At 37.1% G+C, this 26,848-nt stretch overlaps 1 protein-coding gene and 1 pseudogene across 1 annotated transcript; one reads left to right on the top strand and one right to left on the bottom strand.

The window, feature by feature from the left end:
• Nucleotides 1-124: 124 nt before the first annotated feature.
• LOC127942275 (uncharacterized) lies at nucleotides 125-23,008 on the bottom strand (annotated as a pseudogene).
• A 1,019-nt stretch (nucleotides 23,009-24,027) lies between these two features.
• Nucleotides 24,028-26,693, top strand: LOC127942076 (tubulin polyglutamylase complex subunit 2). Its single transcript, XM_052537628.1, has 7 exons — nucleotides 24,028-24,208; nucleotides 24,473-24,552; nucleotides 24,643-24,730; nucleotides 24,918-25,049; nucleotides 25,171-25,281; nucleotides 25,397-25,560; nucleotides 26,319-26,693. Exons 1-7 carry the CDS (start codon nucleotides 24,133-24,135, stop codon nucleotides 26,538-26,540), a joined length of 873 nt encoding a protein of 290 aa, XP_052393588.1. The 5' UTR covers nucleotides 24,028-24,132; the 3' UTR covers nucleotides 26,541-26,693.
• Nucleotides 26,694-26,848: the final 155 nt, after the last annotated feature.

Genomic DNA, 26,848 nt, shown 5'->3' with positions numbered 1-26,848 from the left:
CAGAAAATCCTGTGACTCATGATTATTGTGGAAAACAGCACTTCCTAGAAATATATCTTAATGACAAGTCACTCTTATGAGAATTTCTCATTTCCTCAAGATGACAGTAGAATTACACGTTACAGATCACAGCAACTGTTCTTGAGAAGCTCTTTAAACATATACGTTGCCAAGTTAGTTCCTTGGAAGGCCTGTGGACTTTAATGGAGCTGCTGCCCAACCATCTGTGACTGAATAAACAACCATTTATTTATTATCTTAAAATTAAGACCATAATTATTTCAAGACACTAAACGCATTTCAAAGGCAGAATTAAGAGCGCATTAATAATTAATGATCATTCAAATTCAATTATTCCAACAATCAACCTGAATCGCCTTTCTAACCCTTCAACAGATGAAAAAGATCTTACTCTCCTCCAGGTCTTGCAAAGAGGACCGACTGGGGCCAAAAGGAGAGACAAGGATCTTCTGAGAGGATTGAGGGGCAACGTAACTCCTCTGTGCGGTGACTGATTGATTCTGTATTTTTCTGGGTTGGATGCAGGGCTGAAAACGTCTAACTGCTAATTCAAAGAGTCATTCAACCTAGCAATGAAAAGAAAAAACAGGACTAAGCAGAAATGTCATTTAGCTGTTTTATACACCAAAACAGAAGTGGACAAATGGGTGTAAAAAAAGCATGAGAATTTACATATCACTCAGAATGCTGTGCATCCTCAGATTCCCCTACATAAAAACAACATTGTTGCATCTGAATAGACAACAGAGTTCACAGGCTTTGAAACATGTGGCCTTAGGGTGCATATGAAGAGTCCTAGTTTGGAAGGAAAACTTAGTGCTGGGCAGGGAGATAAATAAATAAAAGAATAAATAAACAAAGATTAAGTTAATAAAGATTCAATCCCTCAGTAGAGGTGCTTAATAAATTATTCATCAAATACAGACGCGCGCATTTCAGATATGAAACATGAATTCTAAAAGCACGCTCCACTGATGCTGCTAACATAATTCACCGCTCATTCTAAACAGCATTGATTTGCATCCATGCAGCAGAGGGGATGAGTGGGTATTCATACAGAGATTCACACAAGACTGTGTGTGTGTGTGTTTCTGAGGGATCTCGGCTGCTATGAGAGGCAGAAAACGGTGTCATCCACTGAGTGCCTCTGACATATGAAAGCAGTATTTGCTTCACAGTCATGATAGTGGTGATTACCCAGAATGCTGAGACACATGCCATCAACTACTTCCTTCATGTCTGACACTTTTCGGGTCTGAATTCATCAAAGCATCGGCTACACATCAAAATGTTTCCACAGAAAAGTAAATAGAAATTAAAGACTGTCAATGTAAAACTTCCATACTTCTCAGGAAACACATTTTAGCTTTTTTCTAAAACCTAGCTGCCTTCTACCTGAGATTGATTTGGAACATAGAGACAGCAACTCCTTTTTTTTTTTTTTTACTGAACTTAGTGCAATGCATTTATTAATGAATTTAATAAGAACTATTAAGATATGAATGTTGCCTACATTTTTGTCTAACCTTATGTTGAAAAGAATATCTATAATGCTTTAAAATGCTGTTTGGATAAGCATCACACTAGATTTTGGAACAGAGGTATTAGACCAGTCACTCAATAACAGTATTCTTGCATTCAAATTTGGTACATCAAGATGTGTCATGCCCAATTTGACATTTATGACATCATGCCATTGGTTCTTGGGTGTCTCATAACTGACCATAACTGACATCAAACCAACACTGTGTTTCATCAATGAATACTATGATGAAAAATATTTGTTGATGACCTATTTGTCCCTGACTAAGACAAAATGACACCAAACATCATTAAACTGTGACTTTATCAACACAATATTGCTGATGAAAAAAGACGAGTCTACAATGTAGTTTAAAAAAAATGAAAATAAAAAAATAAATCAGGAAACTAGGTAAGGGAAAATAAACCATGAGTTGATATTCTCTTTATTTGTCCCAATAGGTGAAAGTTCTTAAATTACAGCAATCATGAAAATTTATCTCAATTAAAACTGAGCAAAATAATTGTAATTATGCAGAATGACTAAAATATGCCATGTTTTCATTGACTAAAATTAGACAAAAATTGTCAGACTTTGGCAACTAAAACTTGACTAAGCAAAAAAAAAATTATAATAATAGTTTGACTAAATATGATAAAACCTAAAAAGGACATCTGACAGGTAAAAAAAAAAAAAAGTAAACTAAAGGACTCTTTTCAAAAGAATATAGTAAGTACAGACATTACTTTGAAGCTGCAGTCATTTCTAATAAATTTCACAGGCAAAAGAGTCAATAATTTAGAAATAAAGCAATGAAGACTGTTCAAGGCAAATGTATCCAGGTGACCAACTTGAACCCATTGCAAAATCAGCGTGGTAAAATATTTTACCCTCGTGCAAAATTACTGATCACCTACTGAAATAACTGGATTTTGCCAATGATATTTACAACAGTAAATGTAGTCATTTTTGAGGTTTGCAACCCAAACACTTTTCATTGCAAAAAAAAAAAGGCAGCCAGAACAATCTTCGAACAAGCTTTGAAACAACATGAGGATGAACAAATGATGATAAACTCTTCACTTTCAGGTGAATTATGCCTTTAAAATCTAAAATGATGGCAACTTCTCCCACCTTTCCACTGTCTATTTCTGTTGACCAGGTGAGGACTGAGTGAACTGAACAGCAAACTGGTGAATCTCTGCAAAGGTAAAGATGAGTTCTGAAGCTGACGGATTGATCCCCAGAGTGTTGAACACATGTTCACACAGCCAGCTCAGTGGGGTTCCTGAGCACCTGTTCTCTCTCATGCTGGGACTGGTGAAGGTGCCCTAGCTCTGGACGACATCCTGCATTGTTCCACTGCCAAAGATCGGAAACCCCCGGTTCCCTGAGGACCACAGACCAGTTGATCTCACTTCACACATTGCGAGGACCTCTGAGAAGCTGGTCCTTAGACCACCTGGACCCAGGACAGTTTGTTAACCACTGTTACAGTTCTGACCCTGAACTCTGGAGGCAGCAACCATTCACCATTAACAAACCAACATATGCTGTACTATACTGGCTGCTCTGCCTACTGCCATCAGGCAAAAACAAAAGCTCTTGGGTCTCATTTACAAAACTCTCCATAGATTTCATCCTAAAAGTGTACATATGCACAAAAGCTAGATTTTGCATATGGACAAAAGTTTAAAGAACCTGTGCGAAAATCCCTTTATAAATCCCAGTCAGTGGAAGATTGTGCGTACGTGCATCACCACCCTGACTCCTCCCCATAATCAGCATATATGGAGCTTACAACGCCTAGTTTTTCTATGCACAACATCATCTGCATATCATTTCCCTGCATATTCCCATCCATGTAACACCATATTTAAAACTGTTAAAGGTTCAAGACATTAAAAAAATATGAGGTACGGACAATAAATGACATTTGTGCCATGCACAATCTTTATTATATGATTTAGCATAAGTATATAATTATAAAAATCCATAAAAAAAAAACCGTATATAATAGTTCTCAGAATTTTTTTTTTAGAATAGAGCTGGTCTAATTATTTTCCAATGGCCAAATAGCATTTCAACTGTTTAAACAATTCAAATTCATGCAGTTTTGCTGATAAGGTGAATATATTTTAGCAATTTTTAGCCTATATTTATTCCAGTTTAAATAGATTTGTCTGACTCGGCGTGTCACTGACAAAGTAGCCTATTTTAAAAAGAAAACATGCAAATTACCATTTCCTTCAAGTTGTATCCTTCAAATATAGTGTTATTTTCATAATGTTGTGGAGATGCCTACCTCCGTGCAGCTGTGGTTGTACAGTTAACTATTATCATTGGACCTATTCAAACCGGACGATGGACTGTTCGGCCACTGAATCCAGCAGTGTCTGCTATAATATCGAAGTAAGTGCGCATCATTGATCATTGTTCTCACTAAAATATTTTCGTACACAATTTCTATGCCTATTTTGTGCGTATGCAACGTTTATAAATGAGACCCCTGGTCCAAACCCTAGAGAGCTGTATTGCAGTCTACTGCCTAATGTATATGAAAGGTTCTTCACAAGGGACTGATCTGAAACAACCAACATAAGCAGCAACTCAGATTACTATATCAAGTGCACAGGAAACTCAACTCACAATTTAGTTTTATTTTTATTTCAGCTTTAGGTAATTTAGTGTCAACATATTATTTTAGTTCAAGTATTTCTCCTCTTCTTTGTTGCCACCATCATGATACTTCCAGATGCAGCCCTAGTGAGAAGTAACAACATTGTAGATTACCAATTTCTGAAACCAAACTTCATTTCAGCGATAGCATAAAACAGTTCATGTAGACTTCCTCTCTTATACTGTTTTTGCACTGTTAACTTGTCAACCCATATTCCAGTAATAGATACATAATCAGATATGTCTCATTTCACTCCTACAATTTTACACTGAATGTTTCTGAGTACACACTTTTGATGTTGCAGTTATTTTATATAAATTGAGTTTCCTTAATGAAATTACTACATAAATATGTTACAAAAATGATGATTAACACTAACAGACACAAACAACTTTTGCACTATATTTGTCAGGTATGTTTCATTCGCCAGAGATTACAGAGTCAGTTACAAAACTGAAAGAGACCTGCTCAATGAATGTCAGTGTGCAACTCCATACAAAACTATTTTTTTTAAAAACAAATATTTCATGACATCATAACAGATCAAGCTGCTTAATGTTCTTTTGCTTTTAAACCTGAAACTTAAATCGAGGCTTAATTCATATCCAGTCCTATAGCAATGATAGTAATCTCCAATCCGGGAGTATCATTTTGTCATTTTGGTGAATGACAATCGATTGTCATCCGACAATACTTTTACACATTTGCATCAGAGGGAAAGAGAAAGAGAACCAGAGCTTACACTGAAAGTGGATGGCTGATGGGGTGGGACTTTGGCAAGGCTCCCTCTTGAAATGTGAGAATTAGCATTTTTATTTGTTGATTTATTTAACGGACAGGCCTCTCAAACAGCCATCCATCAACGGACGACACTGCCGATATGAATAATGCATTTTTTACCGCCGGTCACCATCTATAACAAGGGAAGGGGTAGGTGTTGTTTGGGCGGGGGAGGGGTATGTTAAGGCGTCGTTGGGAGGAAATTGCTGGAGAGAATGCTAATGTGTTTGGCAGTCATATTTACCCAAACGCTTTCATTGCTTTTCACAAGGTCCACTGGTGAATGACCATGAGACATTAATATCACTTAAGAGGAGGTTTGCTAATCCCAAATGTTATCTGTTCATGCAATGGATCAGTAGGGGTTGGGAACAGAGTTCAAGATGACTGAAATAGAAAAGTAGAGGTGAGCGGTACAACTGCAGTCATTTAAGAACATTGAAGAGAATTAATAAAATATATATCCATTTTAATAAAGAAAACATTCCATTAACATATACTAATATATGATACATATAAAAATAAAACATATTTAGTTATTAAAATTTAAAAGTGACTTCTAATCAGTGAAGCTGTCTTGGAAGTAACCAATTGTGATATATATATTTTTTAAGAGCAGGCTGAAATTTTTGCTTGGTGGTGATTTTTTTTTAACCATACAAAAGTAAAGAATATACTAGAATCTCTACAGGTTAACTCATTTTGCAAACATGGGCATACAAAACTCCAACTGACATCAATGAGAGCGAGGAGAAGTAAAATACAGAAAAAGAGTAGAAGAAAGATTTAGGTTCTACTTCAATAATTCCAAACAAAAGACAGTTTATCAGTTTCCAGACTCCAGTTATTTTACTGTTCTCATTAAAAATGTCTGTCACGCCTGAGAGCCCAAACAAATTTGTAGCCCAAACAGTAATATACGAGTCCTAAAACGGCAAATACCGACAAAACTGCATGCAAATTTTCTTCCAATTCAATAGTAAGCTGAAGACAGGCACAAGCAATAAACAGGAGCACTGACATTTCTCACTTCGCCTCTATCAAACCGGCCCTAAATATTTGAATAAGATACACAATAAAAAAGAAAAAAAAGAAGAAAGAGCAGTTTACAAAAGATGGCCCAAGACTGAAGAGGTTAATTTAAAAAGAAAGTAATTTGAAAGGAGGACGTGGTTTGATAAGTGTATTGTTTTGACGACTCTCGCAGAAGTTGTGGAGTTTTATCTGTCTGACTACATAATTCATCTACTTCTCCTTCTGTGACACTTACAGTCAACTCTCCTTTTTATTTTTCCAAAGGAAATGTGAGGAGCTTCCCATGCTAAACACCATCATGATGGTATGACTTTTTTTTATATAATATATAAACCAAGGGTTCCCAAACTTTTGAGTGGGGTTATTTTAATAATTTCAGCAATTTTTTTGTCTTGTGGACTAAATGTTAATATCTTTTATGTACAATATCTTACTCAGGACAGTACTAAATAAAAAATAACATGCATTTAGTATGATCTCTCTTATTTTTTGAAAATTACTCATATTTTCACAGATTCTGCAAGGGGTGCCCAAACTTTCGATCCCCACTGTAGAAATTTTTATTTATTAATTTAAATGTTATTATAAATAAACAAAAAAATTAAAACATTTTAGCACATTGTTAGTTGCAAAAGCACTGATATCTGGTTTCTAAGGTGCTCTAGAACAGCGGCCCCCAATCTTTTTAGCATCAAGGACCGGTTTAATGTCAGACAATATTTTCACGGACCGGGCTTTAAGGTGTGATGGATAAATACAACAAAATAAAATGATACGACTGGCATAAAAACTGTGGTATATTGTAAATATAGTAATAAACATGAATACACTCTGTATTCTTATGCAACTTTATTAGCATATTTGAATCTATTTTCCCAAACCGTGTTTTTGTCTTTTCCTGAATCACTACGGTACCATTATAATATGTGTTACAATGGTTACAATGTTCTTCCGCCAGACGCGAGCGCCAAAAGTTACCGACTGCAGCTTTAATGTAAGTTATTTATTCTTTCTTGTGCGGCCCTGTACCAAATGACGCACAGACCGGTACCGGGGGCTGGGGACCACTGCTCTAGAAGGATACTGAACAGAGATTTATCACCCACCATGTAGAAACCTTAAATTCAAAAGTTGCTAAGAAAAGTAATAACACAGACCTCTCCTCAATCATTCAACTCCACCAACGGCGCTCGAGTTCACACACCCCAAGGATACTGCCAATCAAAGAAAACTACCCATCTCAGACTGAGTGAAATGTTATGATCTCTTGCAGACAGCAGATATCCATAATCATTTTCATTAACCTGAGTTCTTTTTCCCTGGGCATCTTTTTTCTTTTAAGCAAAATCATAGTAACAAAGCACTCGTCTATAGATTTATTGTGGGCTTGTGGGTATTGACTTGTTCCTTGAGGGCATGTCCCTGCAACATCAGACCCGGGCCAGACCTTGAGACCAGAAGTTGTTCAACCTCTGGCTTCTTAAATAAATAAATAAATTATTGAATAAAACTGTAAAATGACAAACTTCATTGATTTCTTCAAATCAGGTTTGGTTTTGAATAATGCAAAAGTACCTTCCGGATGGTGGGCAACAATAAAATATTCATCTTCCATATATAAACTTTCCATAGAGCTGGTTGACGTAAACATGGTCATCTGGTTAGAGTTCATGTTTGGTATCAGTGTGGGAGGGAGGTTTCCTATAATGCTTTACCAACCAAGCCAAATGTGTCCCTTTAAATCAAATTATGACTTGCATATAATTAATTATAACTGCATGTTTTATATGCAGGTCCATAAAGGCAATGGAATGATTTTTAGTTACACATTTTACTGAGTTACACATATTTACTTAGAAAAGTCTCTAAACTAGGTTAAATTGCTCAGATGCTAGGAAAATTATATATATATAATTTTCCTAGCATCTGAGCAATTTAACCTAGTTTAGAGACTTTTCTAAGTAAATATGTGTAACTCAGTAAAATGTGTAACTAAAAATCATTCCATTGCCTTTATCACGTATCTTTGATATCAAAGCAGCTTGATTTCACAATGTAGGCTGAATCCAGAATGGCCACTTGAAATTCAACAGTTTGCCTGTTCATTAAGAGAAACATCTCTGCCCTGGTCTTAGTTCACATTTGGCCCATCTCAACTTCCCTGGTACATATTATGCATATGCGAATATTCAACTCCCTGTCAGTTCTGACATTCTCTTGGTATGCCACCCACAAATTTCATAGCTGCACACAAAGCAGGCTAATTTTCCAGCCCCTGTTAAATTTCTGTCTCGGTAATGAAACGTCTGAGACAGAAAGAAGCATATTAATGCAAAATATTCACTATGACATATAACAGAGGGGGAAAAAAAGCCAATTACTTCTGAAGTCAATACATTTTCTCCAAGAAAAAAAAGAAAAGAAAATATGGCTTACAAATGACTTACAAATAATCAGAATTTTTCAGAGATACATTAAACGAGACATGCTCATGCTCTCGCTGTGGGGTAAAAAGGGAAAAAAGACATGCAGTCACATTAATTACCATTTTAATTTAAAAGAAAACGCTAATGAATTTCCTTCCCTATCCAAGAGTGTGTCTCGAGCTAGCGGTCAGTAATTCATTCACTGACTCACTCTTCCTCATTAAGCTGAGGGAGGCGTGTACTCGGCTCGGGCTGGAAGAATCGGTTCAATTACACCTGCTGCTGGGCCCTGCAACACCAGCTAATGGGACTCAGCTTGGCTCCTGTCAGCCTCAGCACTGGCCGACAAAAATCTTCATTTAACTCATCAAACAGGCCTCATACAGTGTTCAGCCCAGACCAGCTTCCTCTTTATATCTCTTCCTTCACTTCTTCTCTTTTTCCTGTTTATTCAGATTCCCCCTTACATCACTGATCTCACCGCTTTTCCTTTTTAACCTTTGTGAATTAAGAAAGCACTATCACAGAGGCAGGGACTCCAAGAACACAATTAATACAAAGGCTTGGCCCCTATTGCGCTGTTGAGACAAAATTACTGTCATTTCCCTCTTTTCACTCCTCCTTGAATTTAACTTGTTCAATTGTATTTACTTGTATAAGTCTTTTCATTGAGTTTCCTGAGAGTGGCTTCCCTCAAGCACCCAGCCATCTTTAAATTGCAACAGCAGCCTCTCTACAAAAAGTGGTAGTTGAGTGACTGAAATGTCAAGTGCCAAAATTTAATGTTTTGCTCATCTAAAAATACAGAAAGGGTGGGTAAAAACACATTGTTTGTGTTAGGCAGCTGGGCCGGAACTAGACAGGCTGGAATGACTTATATGAGTGTATGAAGAAACCCAGCCATGGCAGAGGACAAAAAGAGTGGACCGCAGACAGCACCCTGAGGGACACCTTAACTCACCTGGAAGACTGTGGGGTGCTGGGAAGGCCAAAGGGAGGAAGATCAGATGTCTGAAAGCTTTGTGGAGGCACAGGAGAGTTGACCATATCCTTCTTGGTAATGGAGATCTCTGAAGGGAGAAAATTAGAGATATTGAAATGAGGTAATGCAAATTTCCAATTAAGGAGGTAACGTAAAAAGCAGAAAGGTATAACATTTTCAACATAATTTCTTGTGGACATACCTTGTGAAAGTTTGGGTACAGGCTTCTCAATACTCAATGTGTATTGCTGTGACTGTATGTTACTTAATGGTTGTTGAACATTTCCCTGTAAAGCATGTGACTCCTTTTAATTCATCAATGAATAAAAAAGAGAGAGACAATGAAAAGCTTGAATTCTCTCCCTCTCCATCTCCAGCTGTTTTTTCTGCAGGAGCAGGCACCTTTGTTTCTCCTCCCAGTTCTCCAAACCAGGTGGTGGCGCTAGACCAATTCGATTAGCAGCACACATGCTGTCATTATCCACTCTGTGGCACTGATGAGAGCACTTGGGTTCAGAAATGCCATCAGGCCATCACAAACTGAGGGCTCCCTGTTGGAGAAGCTGGGTTCACTACGCCCACCTTCAGAATTGTGACTGGTGTGACGAAGAATGAGCACACTTCACTGACCCGCCTCTCTCAGTTTTGTTTCCTGATGAAGGGAGGTACAAGTAAGATCCATCTAAAGCAGTTTCCTGTTTCACCCCAAGACCTCCCAGGGGCCCCCTCACTGCTAGGAACCTGTGGGACAGCGCAGAGGCACAGAAAGAATACACATCACCTCTGACCATTTAATAATGTGGCCACAAAGGCAGGTTTTACTCAAGGGAGTCGGAGGAGTGGGCTCATCCCAAGAGGACAGAACAACCCAAGGTCAATCCCCAATGAGATAAACACTCAGAACAAAGGAGAATTGTCCGCCTCTAAGGGTATAGACATGGGCCGCTGACTAATTCAAGAGGAGGTCATGGAGCATGTAAACATACATTACTCACAGCCAAGGTTTCAGAGAGGACAAGCTCATTTCCCTTATACAAGCTTAAGATGGAGGGGGCGCAGGGGGCACAATCTAAACTCAAACAATGTTTTTTTTAGTGTTGGTTTGTGAGTTTTCTTGTTTTGTTTTAGCTTTAATATTTTTAATGACAGTGATTTGAAAGGGATGCATTTACAGATGGAACTTCTCTGAGAGCGTTTTAGTGTGCTGACAGGTTAACAGCTAAAGATGCTAAAGTGTCAGCATGTCAAAACCCCTTTCTGAGAGGCTGCTTCTCTAAATCCATCCCCATTAAAAGCATCACCACTAGAGCCATCAAAACAGCGCTTCTGTAACAAATTCACCTTCAACACATTTTAAGGCAAATACTTTTTGACTTCAAATCACTTGCGGTGAGCAACGAACCATTATTATAAAAAAAAATCCAGATATCTGATAGTTTTGAGCAATTAAGGAAGACAGATATTTAGGCTTTATATTTGTTAAATATCTGATCGTTACTCTGTTCAGACAGGACGGGTCACTGGTTGGCATGAAAGATTTGCATCACAAATCTGTGAGTGGTCATGAGTCTGCAGGTTGATTGGTTGATTAATAAACAGAAAGCAGACAAAATAGACAACTGGAGGTTCCCACAGATTTGGAGAGTTTGTTATTCAGACTATATATATATATATATATATATATATATATATATATATATATATTAGGGGTGTAACGATACGCGTATTCGTATTGAACCGTTCGGTACGACGCTTTCGGTTCGGTACGCGGTACGCATTATGTATACCGAACGGTTCGTTGGAGTAATTAATTATATTTGGAAAAAAAAAAAAAAAAAAGAGAGAGATAGAAATATAATGATATGCGTTCAACAAGGTAGCCCAATAACCCAAACAACGTAACAGGCAACGCCCCTGACACTCCCGAAGAAGAAAAAAACACCATCTTATATGTTTATGTTAGGCTACTCAGCAGGCGCTCGCTCACTCAGTACGCGCTGAAGGCTCGTTGCAAAATAGCCAATGCGTTTAACAGACTAGAAATGAGAAGATCCCCCAATAACCAACAGGTCTGGTGTTTGGGTGCACTTTGGATTCCCTTTAAGCTATAATGGTGATGGCAAGAGAGTGGTGGATAAAAAAACAACGGTATGTTGCATCTGCAACATGACAGGGTACACCAGCGGGAATACAAAAAAAAAAAAAAAAAAAAAAAAAAACACCAGCGGGAATATCTGGGATATATGCGTCAGTACTATCTGGGAAAAGACGAAAAAAAGGAGAAACATGCACGCAGCAAACTATCCCTGCAGCATTTAGACACTATAGCTTACAGGGAATCCAACCCAAACACCAGACCTGTTGGTTATTTTAGGATCTTATATTTCTGGTCTGTTAAATGCATTAGACATTTTGCAACGAGCCTTCAGTGCGTGCTGAGTGAGCGAGCGCCTTAGGGGCCGTTCACATATCGCTCCTAAAAACGCGTGGAAAACGCTAAGCACGTCTTTCTCCTCCTTTCCAAAGCGCTCGGGCAGAAGCGCTCATGAGGCGTCTGTCTTTGCTAAGCAACAATGACGTGCTCTCTCCATGAGACGCGGAAATTTCAGCGAAGGATAAATGGATTTGCAGCTCTAAAAATCGCTTGCAGTAGCTCTGCTACTAAATTTATTTCAAAATTGCAATCCATATACAACTATGATCAGCTGTTCCTTCATCTTGGCTGAGCTCTCAACCTTGTTACGGGAAAGGATTAAGCTGATTGGTTGGTTCTTGTCACATGACCCGCGGTGCGCTTGCGGCATTCTGAAAAGTTGAGATGTTTTTACATTTTGCTGTATCTAAAACGTATTGAACCGAACCGAACCGAACCGTGACATCAGTGTATCGTATCGAACCGAACCGTGAATTTTGTGAACCGTTACACCCCTAATATATATATATATATATATATATATATATATATATATATATATATATATATATATATATTTAAGACATTTATTTTATTTTATATCTAAACCAATTTAAATTGGTTTTAACAGTTCAGTTTACACGTGTAGAGATATCCACCTTTTTCCTGAGTAATGATGAATGCCGTAATTATCTATTCTAATTTCTGTTTGGATGCTGTTGTGTTCCAGCCTCCAAGTTAAAATGGGTTAAAAATATCAACTGAAATAATTAACCTGAAACTTTTTTAATTTAACTAAAGATAAAAATGTGTGCATGGTTAAGCTGTGCTGCTGTTGGCTGCCACAGCAACAGCAATAAACTTAAGAAATTTATACTATATATACAAGAGAAAATGAGCATGGCTTGTATGTGCTCATCATTTCATGGACAAACTCTGCATGTGCTTTTTAAAACCATTTTCATAGATTTAACGTTATATCATCGACTCGGTAAATACCTTAATTTCACTAGAAACTCCAGAGACCAGAAATGTAAGGAGTCGGTTGAAACTGCATTCAAGAAAAGGTGGATACGTTTTTTTTTTTTTTTATTGTCAGCGCAATAAATTCAGCTGCTGTCCTAACAACCTCATAAAGATAAAATTAAACTGCGGCCTTCATTTATCTTTTTCATATAATTCCTTTTTCACTTCTAAATGTCATGTTACAGACGTAAAATGAGTTATGAATGGCCTTTCATGTTTCGTGCAACCTTGGCAGTCTCACCAAGACAGAGGGACAAATACAAAAAAAATAATAATTATAATAATAACCTGTAGCTGGGAAAAGGACATAAGCGTGATCTAATTTAGGGAATTACTGGTAAAATTCTACTGCAGTGAACAACCTGCAGTGAGTCACTATTATAGTTCAAGGTCAATATAACACACATACATATCTACAGTTTATAAGTGTATATAACAGTTTATATGTGTATGTATATATATCATGGTATATTACTACTGGTAAAAAAAGAAATATATGTAAAACTAATGTTTAATGTTCAGTTTAGGCCATTTCTGGCCTCTCTCTATCGCTCTCTACCACACACAGGCACATTCTCTTTAGAAGCAGGACTGATTGAGCAGGGTGATAGACTTGTTGAGTTTCTCTTTCTGTTGGGAGAGGTACTGCTGATAGAGTCCCAGCAGCTCCTGACACTCTCGGTACTGCTGCTGCAGGCCTGTGCAGCGGGTCAAGGGTCAATATGCACTAAATAACTCTGCCGCTTTTCCCACTTAAGACTAAAACTCTCTGCCTCTCCAAACCAGACATTGTAATCCATTTCACCCACTGTAGTGTAGCCAACCTAATGCTGAGTAGGCAGGAGACTGCTCTGTGAGTTGACTGGGTGCTTAAAAAATATAAATAAAATAAATAACTCAAAAGATTTCCAAGTGGTCCGTGAGTCAACTTAGTGATTAAACAAACTGAGTGACAAAAAAAAAAAAAACCTTAAATTAAAAAAAATATATAAAAGGTAATTTTAGAGTTAAAACCGCATGCTCTGAAAAAAAAAAAAAAAAAAAAAAAAAAATATATATATATATATATATATATATATATATATATATATATATATATATTTTTTTTTTTTTTTTTTTATAAATAGTTGCCAAAAAGTACCAACCTTGAATATGGTATAAAACCACAGTAATTAATATAGTTCTTAAAAATGCTGGTTAAATGCTGGTGGCTGATTGTTGTTGTTTTTGTTTTGTTTTTAACAGATTGCCATGCAAATTTGTTTGTATGCAATTCATTTATTTTTTCAGAAAATGCAGAAAAACAAATTCACAAGGTTTCGGTGAAATAAAAGAGAAAAGAAAAGAAAAACCCTTATAATACAACTGGAAGGGTACAATCTAAACATCCTAAACTACAATTTTTAACTGAATAACATGGGGTATAACAGGAAAAGCTACAAAGCATTAAAAACTTCCCCCACAGAGAGCTCAGTTGTCCAGTGTCCTCATAAAACAAAAAGAGGAGACCGGTTTGACTTCTTCTCTGGCTGCTGACATTTCAGTCTCTCTGGCTGGGTCCCAGCCGCCAATACCTGGAGTCATGTTTGTGACTTTCTGAAAAAGTGCACAGACAGAGAAGAAAGTGAGAAGAAACAGCAGCACCACTGAGAAAAGACAAAAGCGTTTCTTCAGGCGAGGGCTTCACACACTTCTCCATCTGTGTCTGGCTGGGCAGGGGTGGGCAGGATGCCAGGCTATGAGACAGAGAGAGCTGGCACACATGCAGCATTGAGCAGAACTCAACTGATCTGGAGCAGAACCACAGCCACGGTGACTGTGCCGACTAATGAAAGCGTGATGTACGCTTGCTTACTCTCACAGGCTCTGCAGAAATCCATTCGGTAGATCTAATTTTCCAAAGTGGAAAGCAATGATGGAAAGTGACTATTTTTTGGTCTTTCTTTTTAATAATCAGCCTGGCTGTAGAGCACAACCGCTCAGCAATCATCAGAATACCTCAAGGCCCAGGAACTCGAGAGGGGCAACACAGACCAAACCGAATGAAAGTTAAGCGTTACAGAGATTATTTATAGTCCTCATATCTCTGTTATTACAATGTCAATACGCACTAAATCCAGCCTCTGCTCAGGAGCCTCTCAATCCAATACCCATAAGATAAGAGTGGTAAATCTTAACTTAAAACAAAGGCTAGTATTAAAATCTCCAGAAGACTGCACAATGGAAAAAGAAAATGGAACAAAATTAACCCACAAGAGGCCATGCACTAGCGAGTCTTACTATGGTAAAAGGGGGGTGTCAATGTGAAGCTGTATAATTACAGTGGATTATTGGTTAAAGAAAGAACCAGGACACTAATGTCCAATAAATTATTTAAGTAATATAGTATTTGTATGTATAGTATTTATAATAATCTCTTCACAGTTGCCAAGCAATATGGTACATTAATGGAACAGTTTACTTGAATGATTTACTTTCATCATATACTCACCCATGATATTTCAGACCTACATGTTCTATTTAGAACACCTTTTTTTGTCCATACAATGAAAGTTAATGGGGTCCAGTGTTGTCTTGAAATATCTTCTTTTGGGTTCTAAAAGAAGAAAGTCATATGGGTCATAGAAGCTCTTCAGTTTGTTTTGTTGCATGCTTTTGCTTTGCATCTTAAATTTGGTAATATTTTGCTAAATGATATACTACTTTCTGTATTCAAACATACATGTGTATTTGTATTATAATAAATTTGATTGACTGACACCAGTGATTCAGTGCTGTCAGTTTGAATGAGAAGCAAGTCTGTCATTAAAATTAGCTATACAATTACTACAAATTACTAACTCTGTGTAAATGTTCCATTTCAGATTATTGAAGTATTAAATATACCAGACTATAAAAAGTAAGTTAAGAGCCAAGAGAGTGATTGGTTCTAATTTCCCCCAATTACCGGTTTCATATGCTAATTAGAAATGCAATTAAAATGATTCAAATTAGCAAATTCCATCTGCTTTTGTTTTAACCCAATATTAGTAACTAAAGCAGAATAAAGTTGATTCTGTACTCAAAACATTACTAACACTCTAACATTAAAATTATTGGGTTCAGTAAGATTTTGTTTATTTGTTTGTTTTATCTGAAAGAACTTTATACCTTTATTCAACAAGGATGCATTAATTTGATCAAAAGTAAAGATATATACATGCTAAAGATATATACATGCTAAAGCATTTTTTATTATTTATGCTGAAAACAGTTGTGCTGCTAAGTATTTTTTGGTGAAACCATGATATATAGTACAGACCAAAAGTTTGGACACACCTTCTTATTCAAAGAGTTTTCTTTTTTTTTCATGACTATGAAAATTGTAGATTCACACTGAAGGCATCAAAACTATGAATTAACACATGTGGAATTATATATGGAATTATATACATAACAAAAAAGTGTGAAACAACTGAAAATATGTCATATTGTAGGTTGTTCAAAGTAGCCACCTTCTGCTTTGATTACTGCTTTGCACACTCTTGGCATTCTCTTGATGTGCTTGAAGAGGTAGTCACCTGAAACGGTCTTCCAACATTCTTGAAGGAGTTCCCTGAGAGATGCTTAGCACTTGTTGGCCCTTTTGCCTTCTGTCTGCAGTCCAGCTCACCCCTAAACCATCTCGATTGAGTTCAGGTCCGGTGACTGTGGAGGCCAGGTCATCTGGCGCAGCACCCCATCACTCTCCTTCTTGGTCAAATAGCCCTTGATGCCTTCAGTGTGACTCTACAATTTTCATAGTCATCAAAATAAAGAAAACTCTGAATGAGAAGGTGTGTCCAAACTTTTGGTCTGTACTATATATCATGGTTTCACCAAAAAATACTTAGCAGCACAACTGTTTTCAGCATAAATAATAAAAAATGCTTTAGCGGCAAAGCAGCATATTAGAATGATTTCTGAAAGATTATGTGACACTGAAGATGGGAGTAATAATGCTGAAAATGCAGCTTTTCCATCACAGGAATAAATTACTTTTACTTTTACTTACCCTTTTGCCTCAAGAATTACAGTTTTAACACTTTGTTGGCTTCATGAAAGAAAGCGGGAGGTTGCCGCTTGGAGTGGACAGAGGTGTCGCTACATCTTTTTTTGAGTAGTTTAGAGTGACAAATCGTACCAGCGTACTTTGAGTTCAAAATGCGTAGCCTCTGTGTGGATATTTTTCTTACAAAAACTTATCAATTCGCTATAGGAAGCATTTGTTCATCCTCCGGAGCCATGTGAGACTCTTTCTTTTTGCGAAGGGCGTTTTTCATTTCACGTCTTTTGGACTGAAGAAATGCAACACCCATTAAGTGCCATGAAACAGCTTGAAAGATCAAAGACAATATTTTATATAACTCCAGCTGGATCCGTCTGAAAGAAAGAAGTCATTTACACCTAGAATGCCTCAGGGGAGAGTAAAACGCAGCCTAATTTTCATTTTTGGGAGAACTAACCCTTTACGTCTTTGTTAAGGATGCAGGTGGAAATATCTAACCTAAATTCACAGTTTATTATTGTAGCTCATTCAAGATAATTGACTGTCTAAAATTAAATGATTGAAAGGGATATCAAATCCTGAAGTGCCAACAAACACTGTCCTTCATGAACAGCTGGATGTCAATCCACTGTGTAATAGCAGGTATGAAATGAGTAACTGTTCAACAAGAACTCTTACCATAAATAGGCCTCTCATTTGTAAAGAGAACAGAGAGCCCGTCTCGTAGATAGAGCGCATCGCACACAGTCATCTACCCTGCTTCTGATACTCTGATAGACAGGTTGGGCGGAAACACACATATTAATACATTAACAGAAGGGAGTGTGGGAACGCTCAACGCCTGGTAATCTGGAGCGACTGGAGCGGGACTGATAAGATTCTCTCCCGCTTCCCGCAGCGCAGGCACCTCTGTTGGCTGCCGGCCAATCAGAGCTCATTCCGAGGGCCTACATCAGGAGAAAAGAAAGCTGCAGGCACGGTGTGTCTCCACCCCCTGTCCAAAAATACACAAAATCAGAGTTTGCATTCGATATTTCAGACAGCCGCTGTCAACATGATTCACTCCCCTGTCAGCTGCCGCAGAAATAAAATAATGAAATCCACCTCAAGGTAGAACAAAATTGTGGCAAGAAGAATATTTTACGGGGCTTCTCGGCCGGTTGGTTTGCGTTTGTAGGTTGAGATGTAAATCGATAGGACAGTTCACACAACCGCATGCTTCAATTTAAATAACTCACCAGGCCACTGATGATTTGATTATTTATATATCATGAGACTTCATTTGCTGCAAGCATGTGGTTTATTACTTCCAATTATTAGTGTGTCTACAAAACTAATTGGTCATAAACAATATGCAAGCAATGTGTTTGCAATTTAGTGGCATTTCTGTGAGAGTTTAAAGCTGCAGTAGGTAACTTTTGTAAAAATATATTTTTTACATATTTGTTAAACCTGTCATTATATCATTATGTCCTGACAGTAGAATATGAGACAGATAATCTGTGGAAAAATCAAGCTCCTCTGGCTCCTCCCAGTGGTCCTATTGCCATTTGCAGAAATTCATCCGCTCCCGGTAAGAAACAACCAATCAGAGCTGCGGTCCGTAACTTTGTTTGTGTTCAAAATGTAGAAAAATGTATATATAATAAGCGAGTACACCATGAATCCATTTTCAAAACCGTGTTTTTAGCTTGTCCTGAATCACTAGGGAGCACCTATAATAAGTGTTTATATTCGGACTATTTTAGATTGCTTCGGTGATACTGCGGCGTAGTAACCCAGTACCTTTGTGATTCTTCATAGACATGAATAGAGAGAAGTAGTTCCGGCTACGATGTTCTTCCGCAAGACGCAAGCAGTTCTGTTTATTAACCACTAGAGCATCAAAAGTTACCTACCGCAGCTTTAAACCTCACCTAATCTCATCCCACCGGGATGCATGGATTCAGAACTAGTCAAACTAAATATTACAAGGGAATGGTGCTCCTATGATCCATCCACAACATTCAGAAAAGCAACCATGCAAACTTCAATAACAGTAATGATATTGATGAATGCATTCAACTTCTCCTTTGTGTCTTCCATGCATCTTGACGTAAATTCCTTGTGAAGAACAAAGATTGTGAGTTTCTCTGTAATAGAATCTACCGCTTAGAGATGTGGTGTAGAATGCCTAATTTCATTCCGTACACGAGCTTCAAATTCTTCATATGCACAGAATGTAACTTATAATTTCCCCCCCTCCTATGGAGATATTTCCTCTTGATATTCGCAATCCTGGCAGATGTGATGGAGACGATGCATGCAATTATTCTAGAAAGACCCTCAAAACTCAGTTTGTCTTTTTCTGTCAACCTTAACCTTTAAGAACAGGTCCTTGAGTCCAGCATCTGTCTGATAGCTTTAGAGACTGTCCTGTCTCCGCAGGGGGCTTTCGTAGAGTTTGTCTTGCACTACAATTTCTTTTTAATGGAGTTTTGGATTTTAAATGCCATGCCGTGGAGCCAAAGTGCATTTAATTGAGTTGAACCCCCCTAATTTCTGAGCTCTCCTGCCAAGTCTGCAATATAGCAGCCTGCGATTGCTCTTCGTACTGTATTTCACAGTGTTGGGCAAAACTGATGGTTCTCCATGTCTTTTAACCAGAGCAAGATCACCAAAGCTGGCAAAACTGCAAGGAAAAAAGTTTGTGATGTGCCAGCCAGATGACAGGTTGGCAAGAAAAGTAACCCACGCCGATCCCAGTGGTCATGTGATTGGTGCCAGCTCTTTTAATTTCAAATGAAAATTAAAAGCAGTTCAACCCAAACCAAGGACGGGACTGAACCCTGAGCTCAAAAACTGCCATCTAAAAGAGTAAATATTAAATGTAACACAGTGTGAATACTCTTTGTCATATGTCTGTTTCACATGCCTATTCATCTTCAATGAAAAGATTCAATATTAGTGTCATCCACTATAACACATTATGCCAAGAAAAGTGAATCCTCACCTCTTCAAGTGCAAGTGTAATTCAGAAAAAGCATCTCAATGACATCCTGTGGTTATATCAGGACTAGGCTGAACACAGAGCCACTGGTTAGACAACACTGCCCCCGTCAGTCTAATATACACAACAATCTGAGTCAACCCATTGTGAATTACACTACTATTCAAAAGTTTGGCATCAGCAATAAAAAAAAAAAAAAAAATTAAATACTTTTACCCAGCGAGGATGCATTATATTGATCAAAAGTGACCGCAAAGACATTTATAACAGATTTCAATTTAAAATAAATGCTTTCTATTCATCAAAACAACCTGAAAAAAAAATGTATCACGGTTTTCTCAAAAATATTAAGCAGCACAAACGTTTTCAACACTGAAAATAATATGAGATGTTTCTCAAGCAACAAATCAGTATAATTTTGTAAGTATGTTTTTTGAAGGATCATGTGATTGGAGTAATGGCAGCTCACAAATGAATAAATTACATTTTAAAAAATATTAAAATAGAAAATGGTTATTTTTTTATTCTAATAATGTTCCACAATATGACTGTTTTACTGTATTTTAATCAAATAAATGCAGCCTTGGTGAGCATAAGAGGCTTCTTTCTTTAAAAAAAAAAAAAAAAAACAGAGAAAATACTGTAGATACCAAACATTTGAACAGTAATGCATTAATTCAAATAATTTGAAAAATTCACATAGCAATGAATATGTTATGTATGATTCTGATATTTCCAAGAAGAATAACAGCGGACCCACTTTATATTAAGTGGCCTTAACTACTATGCACTTACATTTTAATTAACAATTTAGTACAATGTACTTATTGTGTACATACATGTTTTTACATTGTACTTGTATTGAAGAAAAAAAAAACGACATGTTATTACATCTGTATTTAATTTCTGTAATTACATCTATAATTACACTGTTGACCCATACTTTACACCTTAACCCACCCTTAAACTTACCCATACCTCCAACCCTCTCCCTAACCTTACCCCATCCCACCTCAATAGCAGCAAAAGTGTTTTACAATACAATATGAACACATAAGTACATTGTACTTATTTTTTATGTAAGTACATAGTAGTTAATGCCACCTAATATAAAGTGGGACCATAACAGCTAATATATGTTTAATATATAAATAATGGCTTCCATTAACAGAAAAAACAGGGCTCCAACTGACTTTCACAAAGTGTTTGCCATTGAAATGTATTCAATGTTAATTTGGTGCAAATGATGGCATCATTTAAACTCAACCAGATCATTCTTACTGCTTCCTTGCTTGTCTTAAAAGGATACCTTCTCTCTCTTGTATGATTTGGTTTGTTTGCTCTGGATGTTGGATTTCTTTTTGAAACGTCTCCTGTTCATCCCTGAGTTTCTGTACAGATTCCACTTTTTCTTCGCTGACTCTGAAAAAGAAAACAAAAACAAGAAACAGATCAGATACACAGCTGGATCACTATGCACAGAAAATCACATTGGCTTGAAGGCTACGGTAATCATTCATTCAGTCGAAAAAGTATCAGATCACTATGATGAGAGGACTTTACCTGGCCAGCTCCTAGATGAGATTTTCAATCCGAAGCTTGCCCTCTGGGCAGAGATCCTTCAGTGATGGCTTACTTCTGGCTTGAGCAGTGCTGAAGAGAGGCTACAGTCCAAAACACACTTTTACATTTTATTTCCACACATCTATAGAACGCAAATTTCTAAACATTTTATGTACAAATCAAATAAACAAACAATGGATTATTAGTACATGCTAAAAAATAACCTTGTGAATTTATGAAATACATTTGCATTCCCTGAAGGAAATATTAGCTCATGGAAGGTGATGTTTGATAAAGACAAAATGAATTACGCAAAAATTAAGATTTGTAGAGTATATGTAAAACAACACATTGCGGAAATTAATTAGTTGACTAATCTGTTTTACTGACTTACTGATACTGATTTTGACATTTCTAAGTGGAAGTTGTGGCCTAATGGTTAGAGAGACGGACTCCCAATCAGAGGGTTGTGAGTTCAAGTCTCGGGCCGGCAGGAATTGTGGGTGGGGGGAGTGCATGTACAGTGCTCTCTCCACCCTTAATACAGCGACTGAGGTGCCCATGAGCAAGGCACCGAACCCCCAACTGCTCCGTGTGCATGTGCGTGCGCGTGTGTGTGTGTGCGTGCATGCAATAAGGATGGGTTAAATGCAGAGCACAAATTCTGAGTATGGGTCACCATACTTGCCTGAATGTCACTTCACTTAAATGGGATGTTCACGAAAACATGAGTTTCAAGATGGGTTTTTTAAAACCTGAATTTTTAACCTAACATGTCTTTATACAGAAATGCAATACTCAAGGCACAAAACACAAAAAATCACTAATTTTTATACTTCCATTTGACATCATAGTTTCATAATGTTGATAAATGTATTATTTAACATGTGGAAATTAGCAATCATAAAGAATTAACTTTTTACTGTAGTGTATGAAATGATTAGGGTTTATTTAATTACAGACACAAGCATGCAAATTAATCAGGAGTATAAAAAAAAGGTGACAAAGATGCAACCACCGTAGAGAGGAAGATTTGTTTTTAAATGTCAGCTTTAAAAAAATGTGAATTTTCATTCCATTTAGTATGAGGATTTAAAAATATTTCTCTACTTCAGCTGTCAGGCCACAATGACACCGTTTTTTTTTTTTTTTATGGAACCCATTTAATATGAACATAGAATATTGATGAAAATTGAAATCATTTAATAATAATAGTAATAAAAAGAAAATGTATAGAGAGTTTAAATAGAAAAAACAAAAACATGGAAAATCAGATTTATAAGCAATTTTCATTACAAATTTGGAAACCTTTGTTGGTGGATCATGAAGATTCAAAGTGTAGACAATCAGCAAATTGTGGCAAGTTTGCATCCCTGCAAACAACTGAGTCACTTTACCTCACATACACTGTAAATATTTTTCAATGCTCACTTGAGCTGAAGAGAGGGAACCAGGTCTGGTTCTGGTGCAGGTGTAACGTTACTGATCTTGAATTTGGCTACAACAGAAGACAGCTTCTGATCTGAAGCTTTACCGACCACCATCTCAGCACATTGCATTGCCAAATGCATTACTGTTTTTTTCCAATTTATATCGCTAGCTCTCATTTTTTATATTTCCCTCTCAATTACTTGCAGACCCAACCTTCAGACTGGCATTCTCTCTCTTCCCTAAGTGATGATCATGGGAGTGACAGTTTTCAAATGTCAAACGTGAGTTGTCAGAATGAATGATGAACAAGTAATGATATTATAAGTATCTGAAAGTATCAGTCCAAAACATTAAAACTGACATCAATCCAAGTTTCACCTGTAACAAAAACCATGGGATGCTCTTCATCTGATTATATGCAAGTCAAAGAAAACAGCAGAAACAACATGCCTATCAGATAAAGGTCTAACGTTAAATATATTACAGAGAATAAGACTGCAGCGTTTATACAGTAGTAACGCTACTCCAATCGTTTAACGTGGTAAAAGGCAGTTATGTGATGCTGCTATAATGTATTGTAATGTAGTTGTATGCATTTTACTCTAGTACTGAAGAAGTATACTGTACTACATTTCAGATGTGTACACTTGTACATTGCGAAGGGGTTACAATTCAATGCGGTTTATGTTCATTTCTAATAATATAAATGAAATTCAGTACAGTAAATGTAGTCACGTCAACTGCAGCTTTATGTAAATTACGACTAAGCTGACAATGAAAATCCGCTAATAAACTTTCTCATAAACACTGTCCACGCACCACGGTTGACCTTTATGCTTGCTAAATTATAATAAAATAACTAACTAAAACAGACTCATCGAACATAAATTAGAGAAAAAAAATTAAGGATACTGTCATGAATCCAGTAAAATCCATTACCATTTACGCCCTCAGCAACAGACTGCATGAAACAACCGCCACTTGCAGATTACGCGCAAGAGCTCCTCCTCTTTTTCATCTCTGGCTAGTGTGATTGGATAACATCCACTTGCTACAACCGCCTATCTAAGATACTATTGGTCAAGTCATTCGTCTGTAATTTTCTTAGCCAATAGGAGCGAAGATCCACGGTGTTTTGCTTCTGCGTGCTTGGTAACCTCAGCATCAATCGACGTGTTTATGCAGCAAGCGAATCAATGACATTGAAGTATATAGGTGCTTTTTGTGTTATTTTGAAATGGAGGAGGTGAAAGATGACAACACATACAAGGGTTTTGTAGAAAGACTCACCCTCGGTATTACTCGGGTTTTGGGTGAGTTTTGCGTTTTTGGTGGTCAGAATGAAAGGCCAGCTGATGGCCAGCTTGGCCAGACTGGGAGAGAATCCAAGATAAAAAAAAGAAAAATCATCTTAGGATGGATTAATATGTTTGTTTTTATTCATTAGGTTTTCTGTCTTAGCACCAATGCCAACCAGGTCAATTATCAATGCTCAAGTAGGGTAGAGATACATTTCTTATTTAATGGTTGATCAAGTGCTTATAAATATATGTGCATTGCATTCATGTGTTTGACAGAGAACCTCCCAGGTGTGCTAGATGTACGGTTTGTAGAGAAACCTCCTGCAGAAAAGCGATGCCTTCTGTCTTGGGAGCAAGTATGGAGGAATTTCAGTTGAACAGAGAATGTTCTCAAAGCTTTAATGTGGGTATGTTTACATCAGGTATGCTTTTCGTGTGTTTTCCAGAAAAACAACTGTGCTTTGCCAGAAGATCTAAGAGATTTCTATCTTACAACAGATGGCTTTATGCTTGCCTGGAACACCAAGCTGGAAAGTGAGCACCCTGAAACATGCACGATCTCTTAAACCTATGATAGTTTGGATCAACTGGAACAATGCTTTCAATGTACCCGTTATGCTTCTTTTTCAAATCTGATCAGTGTTGATTCAATGTTGTGGTTAAGCTTTATTTGTTAAAAACTAAATTTTTTGGGTGAATATATATGCTCTGTGCCTTACAGATGAAGTGGTTCCAGTGGGTTGCATGATGATCAACAATGTTGCTCTGTTACGCCCCCTGATTCAGTCTAATGTATATTCGCTCCCCAATGCACCTACTTTAGATGATCTGGACTTTGATGATGACTTAGAGGGTGAGATTTTCTTACGTCTTTAGGCATTTTCTGGGTATACCACTATTTCATTGCATGCATTTTGGTTCAGTAAAATCAGCCTGAATTATATATCCTTTTTTTCTGCCTTTTCTGTTTTTAGAATCTGATGGCCCTGAAAAACCTCATTTTGATTTTCGTAGTCGCATCTTTGAGCTGGACCCCTGCAATGGTAATGGCAAAGTATGTCTTGTTTACAAGAATTGCACTTCAGGTGATTATGCATCCCACACTTAATCCAGAAAGTTATAAATGGATAGCATACAAAAAGGTTCCATATCATTTTAATCTACCATCTGGCCCTGTATCTGCTGGCCCGTTTTGTGCAGGTGTTGTGGCCCAGCAGTGTGAGGTGTGGTTCTTGGACCGATCACTTTTCTGGCATTATCTCACTCCCTCCTTCACTGCCTACTACCGGCTTATGATCACTCATCTGGGGCTGCCGGAGTGGCAGTATAATTTCACCCCATATGGCCCCAGCCCACAAGCTAAGGTCAGTATTATCTATTCAGATCTATCTAATCAGAATATTTGAATTATTTTTATTATTATTAGATTTTGTTTTATTTTTGCTCAAGTCTACAAAATGTTTTAAAAGCATTTATATATTTTTTATTATATTTCTATTTAAAACATTTATATTATCACATAATATAAATAGGTACTTTTTTTATTATAAATAGAACAAGTGACTGTATTTTTTCTGTTAAAATACTTTTGACATATTTTATTATGTTTATTTTATTTAATATATATGTAAAAAAAATTACAAAGTAACAATCATTCATTGGCTTCTTTGGTCTGTTGAAAAACACATTTGAAGGCCTTTTTGTAATATATTACCATTTTGTAATATAAAAATTTTTTTACACCACTTAAAATAAGTGTTTTCTTTTTTTAAATATATTTAGAAATGTAATTTATTCCCGTAAAGTCAAGCTAAATTTTCAGCAGACATTACTCCAGGCTTCAGTGTCATGTGATCTTTCAGAAATTATTGTAATATTCTGAAATGTATTAGGATTATCACAGTTGTGCTGTTTAATAATTTGTGTAATAGCATTGTGGAAACATTGAAAATAACATTTATTTGAAATACAAATCTTTTGCAACCATGCAAATGTCTTTGCTATCAGTTTTTATCCATTTTAATGTGTCTTTGCTGAAAAAAGTTTAATTGCAACAAAATCTTAGTGACCCCAATGGTGTGTACAAACCAATTTTAAATTCTCCTTTGATTTCTGGATACAGCAATGGGCCGCCCTTTACCAACCTCTGACGTTCCATGACGACTCCCATCCTGATGCAGCCTGTGAACCTTTTTTGAACAAACTGGACCCAGCCGAGGCATTCCGTGGCAAGGCCAAGCCACCCACTCCCAAGAAGAAGCAGGCAGCACAGGCCCCAGTGAGCGGCGGGAGCACAGCCAAAGCACAGGGGGTCTCAGGGAGACACAGTGGGACTAAACGATAACCCCAACGAATGCCCATGGAATGTTCTCATACAGGCATGGTGACTGTACTTTACTCATGCTGGGTATTTACCCTCACTTAAGCAGCTTAATTTCATCCAATCATGCCATGAGTCTGTGTATGTACACATTTAATAAAGATCAAAGATGGACAATCCTGAGTCCTGAGATTCATCAGTAGCTTATTCCTCTATAACTCAAAAGGTAGTAGTACACACTAAACTGAGAAAGCTGGCTTGAGAAATGCACCCCATAGGCATTTCGGCTAGCATCCATATTAGGACTGTAAACAGTACTGCCATTCATGCAC

This window comes from Carassius gibelio, chromosome A21 (genome assembly GCF_023724105.1).
Source record: "Carassius gibelio isolate Cgi1373 ecotype wild population from Czech Republic chromosome A21, carGib1.2-hapl.c, whole genome shotgun sequence".
Taxonomy (NCBI): domain Eukaryota; kingdom Metazoa; phylum Chordata; class Actinopteri; order Cypriniformes; family Cyprinidae; genus Carassius; species Carassius gibelio.
The sequence above is the reverse complement of the archived record's forward strand: the minus strand, read 5'-3'. Positions and strand labels throughout refer to the sequence as shown.

Excerpts from the sequence above, each read along its gene's own strand:
- LOC127942076 (XM_052537628.1), top strand. The coding sequence starts at position 24,133 with ATGGAGGAGGTGAAAGATGACAACACATACAAGGGTTTTGTAGAAAGA. Across the intron at positions 24,209-24,472 it reads CGGTATTACTCGGGTTTTGG|AGAACCTCCCAGGTGTGCTA; the intron begins GTGAGTTTTGCG and ends TGTGTTTGACAG. Across the intron at positions 25,561-26,318 it reads GCCCCAGCCCACAAGCTAAG|CAATGGGCCGCCCTTTACCA; the intron begins GTCAGTATTATC and ends TTCTGGATACAG.